The 13,882-nt window shown below is 29.7% G+C and overlaps 1 protein-coding gene across 2 annotated transcripts; it reads left to right on the top strand.

Annotated features, from left to right (window-relative positions):
• The first annotated feature begins 6,364 nt into the window (after positions 1 to 6,364).
• LOC101245647 (uncharacterized) lies at positions 6,365 to 13,367 on the top strand. Of its 2 annotated transcripts, none has more exons than XM_010322439.3 (6): positions 6,365 to 7,216; positions 7,906 to 8,117; positions 10,712 to 11,009; positions 11,174 to 11,259; positions 11,346 to 11,437; positions 12,548 to 13,367. In XM_010322439.3, exons 1-6 carry the CDS (start codon positions 6,908 to 6,910, stop codon positions 12,778 to 12,780), a joined length of 1,230 nt encoding a protein of 409 aa, XP_010320741.1. In that variant the 5' UTR covers positions 6,365 to 6,907; the 3' UTR covers positions 12,781 to 13,367. The 2 variants fall into 2 exon arrangements, with proteins under 2 accessions (XP_010320741.1, XP_004238898.1); XM_004238850.4 differs by having other exon boundaries at positions 6,377 to 7,216; positions 10,715 to 11,009.
• The last annotated feature ends 515 nt before the right edge of the window (positions 13,368 to 13,882 follow it).

Genomic DNA, 13,882 nt, shown 5'->3' with positions numbered 1-13,882 from the left:
TCTTTGGAATGGAAACATTATGTTAAAAGTGTTGTCTCCAGGAATGAGCATTACAATACGTGAACTTAAATTTAATCAAATCTTATAAATTAGTATTTATTACTTTATTACGATTGTTATCAATACGTATGAGAGTTGAGATGTTTTAACTAATCTTACGAATGACTTAATTATCAAAAATATCAAAATTCATGACAAATTTAAAAGGTTGTCGATATTTAATCGCCTCGTATTGCGTGTCGCCAAGGAAATCGCATCGTTTCCGTCCTCTTTCGCCGCGTCGAATCAGAGGATGTGACCCCCATAATTTGATTAAATTAATGAAAATAATTGAATTAAATAAATAAATAAAGATTTATAAATTTATTAATTTTCTCAACTTCTTATATTGTCCACATAAAATAAATTCCAACTACCAACAACCCCCTCGTGTGGGGTACAATTGAAAAAAAATAAATTATTAGCTCCTATTTTTTTTTTATATATATATATTAATATTAGTGAAAGATTAAATAATATTTGATAAAATAATTGAGATCAAAATAAATTAATTCGATTACTATTGTACGTGTTAGCAAGATAACTATTAGCTTGTTTTCCTTAGGTTTTCCTGATATTTGATATTACTTTTATAAGTATTTTATTTGTCTCATTTAATTTGTTCGATTTGAGATTTGTTTTTTATTTAAGGAAAATTTCAATGATATAATTTATATTACTAAATTATACCTTTTTTTATTTTAACTAAAACTAAGGTGATTTATAAAGAAGTGATATTGCTTCATATGTTTTGATGTTATTATGACAACACACGTTTGAGAAAAGATAAAAGCAAAAATAAATTTAGAAAATTTCAAAACAAGTAGCAATGAATAAATAAATTAAAATATTGTTGGATTTCTTTTTGTACCGAAAATATAATTAATTCAGATTCGTATTGTATAACACTAATTAAAGAGATAATTAAGTGATCTCTATCAAGATTTATTTTATATTTAAAACGTGAATATAAAATCTCTAATTAAGAATGAAAGATTACATTTAGTCTCTTCACAACTTTTATTTTAATACGTCTTTTAGTGTTTAAATCAAATAATTGTCTTTATAAATATAAAAAAACACTAATAGGGAAATTGGAAAATCAATTTTGTAACGTAACGTATTGGAGATGTTGAAAGTTCCAAAGCATTTATGAACTTATACCAAAAAATATTTTTTATTTTTTGTTCAACAAAGATATATATATAAAATATACTTGGCTAATGTATAGTTTAAATTTTAAAAGTCAAATAACACAACTTATAATTATATTTTTTTAATTAAAAAGATTTGGTGCTAATACAAATCTTTTTAACAACGTTAAATGTTTAGGTTCACCAAAACTTAATGGATGTCTTAGTCCAAAATTTTCTATCAACACCCAAATCACTTGTAATTATTTTATGAATCAAATAGCTAAAAACATTATCTTAGCACCCTATATAAAATTAGTTGATGCTTATTTTTCATACGATTATTATATTTTCTTCAAAATATATAAGTTCTTTAATTCTGTATAGTATTATTTAGATAAAAAATTTATCGTTAAAAAAAAAACTTCATTGTTGTCTCCAACATAAGTTCATGTTGTTCCTCGATTTCAATATACTTGATCATTCTATCACACTCAACTACTGATCATCGCTAACTAATAACGACCAAATAGTCGATATATATTCTTGATTATACAATTTTATTCAATTGAGCTAAGACATCACTAAATCTTTTCATCATTTCTTTTTAGTTTTTTTTTTCTTTTACATGTGAGTAATTTTGTTGGTATTCTTGATTATTTTAATAATAATTGGTCAAACATAATATGTGTGGCAATAGAAAGGCTTGGACCTCAACTTTAGAAAAATACAAGAAGTGTCAACATGTCACAACAACAAGAGGTATTAAAAGTAATTTTTTTTTTTGTCTTTTTGGTTGGTGATTATAATTCTTGTTTTTTTTTTCTTTAAATTAAATGTTTGGTCATGAATATTGCTTGATTTTAATATCATTATTTGTTTCAAAATTTTGAAAGGACTCCAACTTTGTTAACTTAGAAAAGAACATTGAATTGAATATTTTCTAAGTTTTTTATTTATTTCATCATCTTGTAGTCAAAGTAAGTGGCAAAGATTGATTTTCTTTTTACTGTTGTCCATTTATGATACCTACTTTATATATATATATATAATAAATAAAAGATATCATATAAACAATGTATTTTATCATGATAAGGCTTTAAATACATAATATTAACAAGGAAATTTATTATCTATAAGATAAGTATAGCACAAAACTATCTTCACTTGTATGTATAATTTATTTTTTCGAACGAAAAAAATTTAAATAAACCCTCTAGTTTTGTCTATGTTAGAATTTATACACATAATTATTTTTAATTTGTAAAAAGCATCAAAAATATTTTTATCATCAAAATTCAATTTAGGCGCCTTAGATAAGGGCAAAGAGATCCTATGATAAAATTATCTCTTAAAACAAATTTTAAAACTTTTTTTAGAAAAAGATAACAAAATTTTTAATGTAAAAATCTCATGTGCCATCTTGTTATCCATTTAAATCCCCAATAACTCAAATTTCTATTGCATGAGATTTCATTTGAAGATGAAATTAAAGTATTGTCTACATATAATTTTCTTTTATTACGAAAGTTTGAATTTGAAAATTCTAATTAAAAATATAATTACTTTTTTCTTTAGCTATTGATTGTCCACCTACTACATAAAATGAACTAAATTTTAGGTAGCCATCCATTTTGCAAATTAAAGGAGGAATTATAAATACTTCCTACGTCCATTTTTAATTGTTATTTTCTTTTAACATCAAATTATAAGAATTTTGACAAATATTTTACGATATATTTTTTCATTATATTGATATGCAATAAAGTTTGAAAGTATTTTCATACAATTTTTGAATATCTAATTTTTTTTGAAAAAATATCAGATAAATGTAATGTAATTTTAATTTTAAAAATTAATTAAATTAACTTTCGAAAAATATAATATGACAATTAAAAGTCGATAGAGGGAGTATAATGGACCTACAAATCCTAACAATTAGGTGAGAATTGTGGATGCCAAATATATTGTGGGTAAGTTGGACGTTTTCATTAATAAAGACATATATCATTTTCATGTATTATATGAAGAAAAAAGACTAGGAGTGTTACCTAATTATAGTGACATTTTTATTTAGTGTCAAATATTTTCTTTAATTTTTTTTAATTAATCTTGTCCCTTTGCTTGTTTTGAGGATAAAATTGTGTTTATATCCATAATTTCACATTTAATTACGACGTTTAACGATAATTTATATGTTTATAACATGTATTAATCATATTGTATTTATCTGCAAACGAAATGTGCTATATCTTTCATATCTTTAAAAAAATTTATTTTATTTTTAATCAACCTCGATTAAAAAAAATATATAATCGAAGCAAAAAGGTTAACCTAAAAATATTTTTCACATATAAAAATCTTGTGTTTGACTAAAAAGAAACTAGAAATAACTTTTTATTAAAAAAAAAAAGTAACTAATAAATTATTTTGAATAATTGTGATTAGAATCCCTAAAAATGTTCTATTTCATTTTTATATCAAAGTGGGGTTCCTATATGATGCACATGCAGAATCAGCACTATCTTTTAGTGATTAAATAAACTAATAAAGTATTAATCTTTTTGTTATAAAATTAATCAGTTGTCCAAACATATTTTGCAAGATCCAATATACTGAAAATTATAGTAATATTTTATAATAACAACTTGTAAGAAACTCTTTAAATGAGTATAAAATTACTTTATCATTATATAATAGCGATGGAATAAATAGTGATGGAATAAACGTAACATAAATTTAAAATTTAAATTATAATAAATTTTTTAAAACGTACACACAAATTAATTAGACATTTTATACGATTATCATCATAAGTCATGTTGAAAATGAGTGTATGATATCCATTAGTAAGGATTACTTTGTAATTGATTTATCTGATCACTCATTCTTTAATTAAATTTGAACCTTTAAATAAAATGAAATTTTAGTGTCTTTTAACTTTTAATAAATTTTACAAAACTTATATTATTACATTTCATTATAAATATCAAATAATTGTATGTGACATATATAGTGATCTAAAATATTTTATCTTTTCGAAAATCAATTAATTATCTCATTAAAGATATGATTATGAAAATAACACCACAAGTTTCATATGGTAGTATATTAAATATATTAGATACACCTTTCCTTCTTGAACAATTTTTCATATATTATTTATTAGTAATAAAATAATTTGCACATGCTCAAAAAATAAATATATATAATATATTCCATAATTAATTTTATTTTTTATTTCTCACTTCAAGTGATACTTATATCGATGTATTGACCAATTTAAATTAGTATGTCGTGAGATCAATTAAAGAAAAACCAAAGACGCTAACATTCTACCAAAGCATAAAGTTGAATCTCTCTTTAAGAATTAAAATTTCTATCTGTTTCTACCATAATTCATACTGATTCAAATATTAAATTTTAATAGTAATACTTACTTTACGATCAAGTACTTGAGATTTGTATTATCTTTCTATGATAGCTATCTTTTATAACGATATCGTTATAATAATCGTTTTTATGGAATCGATTTCTCATATTATATTATTCACGATAACAATATCGCCACCTCATAATCTTGGGAGTTGGGATGATAACTTAGGTGACAAAACGACAACGTTTGACATCTCATTTGCCACGTGTCTCTTTAATTTTCATTGACAAATCCAATTGTTTTCCTTTTTAGCCAATCAGTTTATGGTTTAGCCATTTTTGTTGCTCTGGCTAACCCCAATAGATAATGTTTCATATTCCACTTGTACAAATTATATTCCTATAAAAACCCTTCATTTTTTTCACATAATAATTTCTATATTGGTTAATTTAATTTTTCATTTCGTATTCAATATTTATATAAGTATTTAAGTAATTTAAATTAATTATAAAATATTTCGTATCATAGTTATTTATCTGATACAAGACTTTTAAATAACATCGAAGGAGTATCATTTATTCTGTTATGAATCACGATAATAATTTCCATATAATGTTGTTATTTGGTAGGATATGAACACTAAATGCAATTATATTATTATTATTAAGTGCACAATGACTTTAAAAGTTTATTGAATTATTAACTCACATTCCATTTTATTTTCACTAAATTTGGTAGACTTCTATTCTTTCCAATTTGGTCTATGATTTTGTTGGTAAGTAGTATTTGGAAAATTATTAACATAATTTTAAGAATTTACCAAAAAAACTAATAAATGAAAATGAGAGTGAAGAAATAGTTGTAAAACATTAACTCTTATATATGAAACTATATATCAATTTTTACATGAAAATAATATTGATATTATTATAGTTCATGATGATGGAGAAATTTAATTCTAATTTCTAGTATAATTTATTAAAATATTTATGATAAATAATTAAACATTAATGAGATGGACATATTAGAATATCTCTCCATCACAAGTATATTCCAATTTCAAAAAAGAAAAATACTATATGGACCACAATTTAATAAGTTCATTTTCTTTTCAAATCATAGCTTTACTTCAAATAAACTTTTAAAAAATAACAAACAAATAAAATAAAAAATATCAAGTATGTTGGTTAAGTCAAATTTCGAGTTCAAATTTTAAATTAAGTAATATTTCTTGTTAGAAAATATTTTATTTTCAATGTATTACTTTTTAACGTGAATTTAAGTTAATGCAATCTATATAAGCATCGCATATGAAATAATAAAAACTTTTGTCATGAATTCAAATTTATGCTATAGTAATATATGAAACAAATATAAACAAAATTAATAAAAAATATCAACATGTATTGTGGTTGAGTAAAATATCGAGTTCAAATCCTAACTAGACAATACTCATTTTTGTTAGAGAGCATCTCATCTCGACGATGTTACTCTTAACATGTATTCAAATTCATACTATTCGTAAATATATATATCTTACCAAATAATAAAAATATATTTTATCCTCAGTACATAATTTTTTAACGTGAATTTACATATATATTATTCATAACATGAAAAATATTTTATTCCCATTGTATATATATCGTTTTGACGTAAATTCAAATTTATACGAATCAAAACACATATATTAAAATACTCAATGAAAAATATGGATAACAAATACGAAATAAAAAACCGTACAACAAAATGATGTATATTTTTTTTTTGATTTCTCACCTTATTTTCGAAGCATGTATTAAACTCCGACTATATTAAATCACGTATTACAGGGCCTATTCGAAGATAGTGCTCGGAACGAGATTTTAACAAAATGAAAAGATAAAACTATTTTTTTTTTCAAATAACATTGTTTTCTTCTTCTCCACTTTCCAATTTCCATTGCCCATACAATTTTATTCTGTCACTCTGCTTTTCTCTCTCTCTCTCTCTCCATTTTCAACTGCAAATTTTCAATTTGAATCCAAAAAAAATTCTCTTTTTATACAAATCCACATGCTCTTTGATTAATATATTTGTTAGTAATATTTTGATCTGAGTCAATATTTGCTAGGGTTTATATAAATTCTCCATAAACTTCAATTTATCGAATTTTTACCATTTCTTTTTGTGTGGCTAATTTTTACTCGTTTGATTCATTTCTGCGAGAATCAATTAGCCTAATCAGCCCCTTTTCGTTTTCTTGAAGAATTTCTGAGAAAATCGATATATAAAGTGCAATTTATCGATATATATTTGGGAAAAAAGGGATTTTTTTTTGGATATAGATAGAGATTTTAGGGGTTTTTAATATAAAGAGATGATGGGTAGTGGATTACAGTTTAATCGGAGTTTTAACGGTGAAGATCGGTTTTATAGTGCTGCGAAGGCTCGCCGGAATGTTAATCGGAGTTTTAATGGTGAGGATAATTTAAGGAGAGCTAAGAGTGATGTTGCTGTTAGTAATTTTCCGACGAAGACTAAAATGAAGGTGGCTGCCGTCGATGAATCAACGAAGGAGTTACCGGTTGCTGCTGCCGTGCCGGCATCGGAAGTTTTGCCGCTTTGTAATCTACAGCGGTTTTTGAAATCTGTTACTCCTTCAGTTCCTGCTCAATATCTATCAAAGGTTTAAAAAAATCATGGCTTTTTGTTATTTAGCCGTTTAATTAGATTTTTAAACTCTTTTTATGGGTTTTGATTGAAAATACTTGAGCTTGTATTTAGTGATGAGTTATTCAAGAGTTCTATTGATTGGATTAGTAGAAAAAGTGTAATACTTTTATTTCGTTGTTGTTACTGTTCTTTCTCTGTTTCGTTGTGTAATGCTCTCTATTTCGTATTATTTCATTGTTGTTATTCCTGTCATATCTATATCTCCTTTTTCAAACTGTCTGGCATGGTTTATTTAGTCTGAGGGTCTACTGGAAATCACCTCTCTATCTCTACGAAGTAGAGGTAAGGTCTGGGAACACTCAACCCACCTCAGGCCTGCACTTGTTGGATTACACTTGGTATATTGTTGTTGTAGTTTGTTGTTAAGATTATAGGTTTTGATTGAAAATGGTTGTATTGGTTTAAAGCTTGCTGGAGTTTGGTCGGAATGAAAGTTTAACTGCCATTCATTGTTAAGATTATATGTTTTGATTGGCGAATGGTTTTATTGATATAAAGATTTAATCTTTTACTGGGTATTGATTGATAGTTTTACTGTAGTATATTGGCTGTGGTTTGAAATTTAAGTGTTAAAGAAAAATTATCACTTGTTTGTTGTTAATATTACAAGTTTTGAGTGAAAAATGGTTGTGTTTGTAACAGACAACTATTAGGGGTTGGAGGACGTGTGATGTGGAGTTTCTGCCTTACTATGTACTTGGCGACTTATGGGAGTCTTTTAAAGAATGGAGTGCTTATGGAGCTGGAGTTCCATTGGTTTTGGATGAAGGTGATAGTGCAGTTCAGTACTATGTGCCCTATTTGTCAGGTATTCAGTTGTATGGCGACTCTTCAAAGGCTTCAGTCAAAACAAGGTATATATTTGCTTGTTTTTTCCTTCCATGTTTAAAATTAGTTTTTTGTTCCTCATGGCACAGCCAAATTTTCTGGTCTTGTGAATTGATTGTCTCAATACCACACACTGAAGGTGCTTGTTTTTGTTTTATCTATGGTTTTATGTATACTCCTTGATGCTTATTTCAGTTCCACTATTATTATTGGGTATATTTAGGTTTTATAAGTAATGATCATCTTCTTTGACATTAAGTGCGGATACAGGATAGTTGCGGCTTTGATTAAAAATTGTGTATAATAATCTTGGTGTACATTATCAGAGACTCAGCAAGGAGAGTTTTTGCATGATATTTTCTTTGTTTGCATTTTCCAATTCCTCTTTGTCGTTACTGCATAATGTTTTTGCCGATGTTGTTCGGAGTCTTCATATATGTTGACGGTGTGTATGTCAGAAAGTAGTGCATTTTTGAAGTATCCAACTCGGGTGGGGCCTCATTTTTGGAGAGTTCCAGCAACATAGGTTTTTTGGTGGAAAATTCTACATGATATTGATCATGATAAGAGAAGATAGTTCTGTCAGCATCTTTTCAATAAAGAAGTGGAAAGCAAAGAGTTCTCAAGACATACAGACAGAGGCTAGAAATTGTCTACCTGCTTCATTCCGCTTTTATAATGTCATTAACTTACTGTTTCTGGAATGAGCTTTTGGGTAAATGTGTGGGTTGCAAAGTATCCAAATCGGTATCCGCTTCCGAGACGTGGCTCTTTAACCAAATACCTCAGTCGTCTTTTTAGATGGCATCTTACCATGATTGTGCATTTCTTTGTCGACCAATAGGTTGCTGCTTCTGTAAGAGCTTTCATAGCCTTTGCTTGGGCATCTCTTAAACCTAATGGTTACTTTCTCACTTAGTCTTTGTGGATAGATGCAAAACCTATCCTCACTATCTGAGGAGTCCAAAAATACGTCCAGTTGTCACCGTAGTTTATATAGATAGAACTGAAAGTGTGGGCACTGAAAGTGTGGGCCTGATGCGGATACAGAAACTGGTTGTTTTTCTTTTTCTTATTCAGGGAAATGCCATCTCATGCTTACTTTATGAAGAGAAATAATTTTTCCCATTAAGTTAAATAGATAAATAGTTCATCACTTTATTTTCAGTCAGTCAATAAGTTTCTTTAATTTACCTTTGGGAATATGATGCCCCCCAAGTTGGATAATTTGATTGTAGGTTTGGATTTCTTCATAGGGTAATTGTGGAAAGGGTGGAGAGTTCTAGAGTAAATTTGGAGGTCGTCTCTATAAACACTGTTGCCTCCAATGTCTTTGAATTCAATTTTTTACAGTCATCCTTTTTTACGTGATACTAGTACAATTTGCTACACTATGTTATCTAAATTAGCTTGACATGCCGGTACTAGCCACTAAAATACATGAATCAAAACTTGAGGTTGTTAACTGTTTTGAGGATCTTCTTTGATGAGCTCTCAAACATATTAGTATATGTTCAACTAATTTCCTTATTTAGGGAGTAAATGTTCTGCTTTTCTGTCACCTCCTCCCCGCTAGCTGATAAGAGAACCTCTGTCCTCTAGTGCTACATTTGTTAAAATATCCATTTTTTATACATACATTCAGTATATATCTATATCTATATATATATATATATATATATATATATATATATATATATAGGATTTTAGAAATATGTACATACAGATTATTTATAATGATTGAATTGCATGCTATTCTGGTTATCTTGATGTTTAGCTTATACTTGTTGTTCGATTTGGTGCTGTAGTGAGCTTAACACTTCCATCTTACTAGGAAGACCCAAAGAACCGTGTATGAAGGGGTTGTTTGGTATGTAGGATGGGATAAACAATGTTATTCCATGATTGGGATATTCCATGGGATAAAGTTATTCCACCATATATATGGATAACACCATCATTGTAGTATACATGGTGGGATAAATAATCCCGGGACTAATTAATACCCCTAAGGCCCTAACCAAATGCAAGATAAAATCATTATGCATTTTATCCTGGGATTATTATCCCTTGTACCAATCTACCCCTTAGAATGATAAATGCTAGTTTTTTTAACCAATCAAAACATGCTATATATTCTTTCCATTTATTTTTTATGGTAAGCACTGAACCAGGCTTCTTATTTACGCTTTGCTTTTCTCTCCCTCTCCCTCTTCTTGAGTCTGCCTTTCCCTATTCTCGATGTGCGTTTTCTGCTTTCGAAAATAGGAGCAGAATATTTGGTCAAATGCTATGGAATTACTATTTTCCATCCTCTCTTCTACATCCATCTTTCTTTCTGATGTATCATTTATATCCTGCGCTTTCCTGAAATATTGTTGATCTCAATACACTTCGTTAGCTAGTATATGGATGGTCATGTGGCATATAGCTAGATCTCATGTTTCATGTGTGTGTTTATGTTGTAAATGCACATGATTCTGTCTCAAAGATTGTCCTACACTACTATGCACCTACTGTATTCTGAAAGGGTCAAAAACCTTGAATTGGTGTTGTTTAGATTTTGATTGAGTAGCTTTAAGAAACATATGATATTGAATTGACATTTTCTCTTGCATAGTAGGCGACCAGGTGAGGAGAGTGATAGTGACTATTTTCGGGATTCCAGTAGTGATGGAAGTAGTGACTCTGAACACGAGAGACGTTGCTTGAATTATTCAAGGGAGCAACGGATGTATCATAGCCAAGCAAGTGAAAGCTCTCTTAGTATCGATGGGTTATCATTAAGAGACAGTAATGCTACCTTCCAAGAAGGATTTTCAAGCGATGAGGGTGAATCTGGGTCTCCTGAAGGTGCCTTGCTGTTTGAGTATTTTGCGCATGATCAGCCCTATGGTCGTGAACCTTTGGCAGACAAGGTTGGTTTTTTTTTGTTTGATAAGTAAGATTGTTGGTCTTTTCCTCCCTCTCCCTCAAAGTATAGTTATCTTTTGTTTATTTCATTGATAGGGAGTAATGGATAAATTACTTTTCTTGTCTTTGTGTTTTATCTCATATTCTCATTATGTTTTGTGTTCTGTAGATATCTGATCTTGCTCAACGTTTCCCGGAATTAAAAACAATGAGAAGTTGTGATCTCCTTCCTTCCAGTTGGATATCTGTAGCCTGGTATTTTTGTTTTTCTTGCCCATTTCATATCAGGATGTATACTTGTTTTTCCCCTGAATTTTAATGTTCTGATGTCTCTCTTGCAGGTATCCAATTTACCGGATACCTACGGGACCTACTTTAAAAGCTCTGGATGCTTGTTTTCTGACATTTCATTCTCTTCATACACCCATGCCAGGTATTTGACATTTTCCACCCTAAATTGCTTTTGTTTTTTCGGTGAATATTACAACTGTGGCTTCTTCTGTTCCCTTTCGCAATTTTCCATATTTATTCTTTTTATAATGTGTTGTGGTGTTTTTTGGTATTTGCATACGTATGTTCATCTGTACTAGTATGTTGGTATTCATATGTTTCCTTAATCTATTTGATAAAAAGAAGAAGAGGAGAACTAATTGCTGTCAAACTAAGAATTTTTGACTGCATCAATTTCATGGATTCATTGCAATCAATAATTTCAACTCATCTCACATGGGAATAAGGATTTATAAGAAGCCTCCAAAATAGTTCTATAAGAGAAACATAAATATAACCTATGTGGAAGTTGTGTAGCGAGGTTTTTATCTTCTTTTTTTCTTTTGACAGAATCCGTCTGGCTAACTGTTAGGACCAATCACAGCCTTTGAAACTCGGGATAATATGCCTTCTCCTCTACCCTTCTCCACTTAAATACCAGGCATAGTTTGCATGATGCAGGGTTTGAACTTCTGGCCTAACACAAGACCCTCAACCTTTGCCACTTGAACCGAGTCCCAAGGCTTGTCTCAGTCCTTCTTAATAGTAATAAGAAGCTAACTTATTCTTTTCACTTTGTTATTTTTCTTGAAAGATATAATCTGAATGGAATAGAACGGCAGAGTTTTTGGAGTTCGGTATCATCAGTAGCGAAGTTGGCACAAGAGTTAGTTTGTGTCATGCAGTGTTGTTTGGTTTGAATGACTTATGAAAGCCTTAAATCTGATATCCTCCAAAATTACAATGTTGTCTTCTGTCGAGTTTAGCATGTTCTCCTGGCTATAACTGGTGCATTAATCTGGTAAAAAAGAGTTTGTCCCGAAAAAGATGTCCACCCAAAGTTCATCACCTTTGCTAGCATGTTGGAACTTGGAAGCCAATATCTCCTTGAGTTGTGGTTTTGTTATTCATGTATGTCCCGGTGAACAAATCTGGTGAAGTATGCGTTAAGAGTGTGTATTATTACAATAGCCTAATGTGGGTTGCTAGTAGCATTTAACTAAATTGTTCTATTGCAAATGCCTCGTTGAAATTTTTCATGGACTTTCTGCAGGAAATCAAAGTGGTCATACCGCTGTTGTTGCATGTCCAACTGATACGGATGCTGCCCCTAAGATTCCACTACCTGCTTTTGGCCTTGCTTCATACAAGTTTAAAGCGTCACTTTGGACTCCAAATGGCGGATCTGGAAGACAGTTAATGAGCTCGCTCTTACAAGCTGCTGATAACTGGCTAACACTTCTTCAGGTCAATCATCCTGATTTCAGTTTCTTCTGCCAGAGGTGAAAACGATATACTCTCCTCTGTTTGTGGCGAGAAAACCACTCTCTGGTTGATACAGCTGTTGATTTTCCAAGGAAAAATGGGTTAAGACTTGAAGATTCGCTCTAACCTTTAGTTACAATGCTGTTATCTATACTAAGAGACAAAACAAAATTCAAAAAAAAAAAAAAAACGAAAAAAAAAAAAAACAGAAACCGTAAATGGAAAACTAGCCCTCAGGCAAGGGCTGAATATTGATGGGAAAGGAGTGGAAGTTAGTAACGAAGTAACAGAAGTTCGAGGGAAGTTACAAATAAAAGATCTGTAAAACAGATGAGCTGATGAGTAACAATGCTTATGCAGGTGATCGAACGACTGAAAGAAAAAACTAAAAGTATAGTATTAAGATAGCACCATAATGCTCCTCATTTTCTGCTTTCATAGTAGAGAGAGCTGGCTGTTTTTACTGCCTTGAATTTGTTGGTGTGTTAATTTATACTAGCAATATTTTGATAGAGCTACTATATATGGTGGTGAAATGTAGCTTCCCCATGTCATGTACATTACTTTTTTATTTGACTTTATTTAGTAATAATAGACTTATTTAGGTATGTTTTTGTCTCATGCCTTTTCTTTTGTTGTTTTTCTGGGCAGTTCAGTATTTTCTATTTTTTTTTCTTTCTGATCTGTTTTTGGTGCTAAAACTGAGTTATTGACTTATTGGTGTGTCTTCTTGGTGCTGGCTGACAATTCGTCGCGCCTTTTCTCCTATATCAATCTATCGGAAACAATCTCTCTACCCTACTAACGTAGGGGTAAAGGTCTGCGTACAATCTATCCTCATGAGATTGCACCGTATACGTTGTTATATTTAGAGGATTAGTTGTCCAGATTGAAATATAGTGACAGCCTTCTTATTGTTGTGAGGCTTAATGTTGTCGTTCTCGTGTTAGATCCTCCAAAAATGTACTACATTTGCTACGGATTGACATGCATTTGATGGCAATTTTTGAATAGTCTGAGCAACATAGGCGTGAGGTTTTTGTGGCAAAATTTGTCAATTTGTTATGTATTTTTTTTTCAATTTACACGTTCGAGACTTTGAATATCTCTCTATCCTAATTTT

This window comes from Solanum lycopersicum, chromosome 5 (assembly GCF_036512215.1).
Source record: "Solanum lycopersicum chromosome 5, SLM_r2.1".
NCBI lineage: Eukaryota > Viridiplantae > Streptophyta > Magnoliopsida > Solanales > Solanaceae > Solanum > Solanum lycopersicum.
The sequence above is the reverse complement of the archived record's forward strand: the minus strand, read 5'-3'. Positions and strand labels throughout refer to the sequence as shown.

What these genes read in the sequence shown, in the direction of transcription:
- LOC101245647 (XM_010322439.3), top strand. Translation starts at nt 6,908, where the DNA reads ATGATGGGTAGTGGATTACAGTTTAATCGGAGTTTTAACGGTGAAGAT. An exon ending in CTGCTCAATATCTATCAAAG is followed by an intron (nt 7,217 to 7,905) that starts GTTTAAAAAAAT and finishes TGTTTGTAACAG; the next exon opens with ACAACTATTAGGGGTTGGAG. An exon ending in AAGGCTTCAGTCAAAACAAG is followed by an intron (nt 8,118 to 10,711) that starts GTATATATTTGC and finishes TCTCTTGCATAG; the next exon opens with TAGGCGACCAGGTGAGGAGA.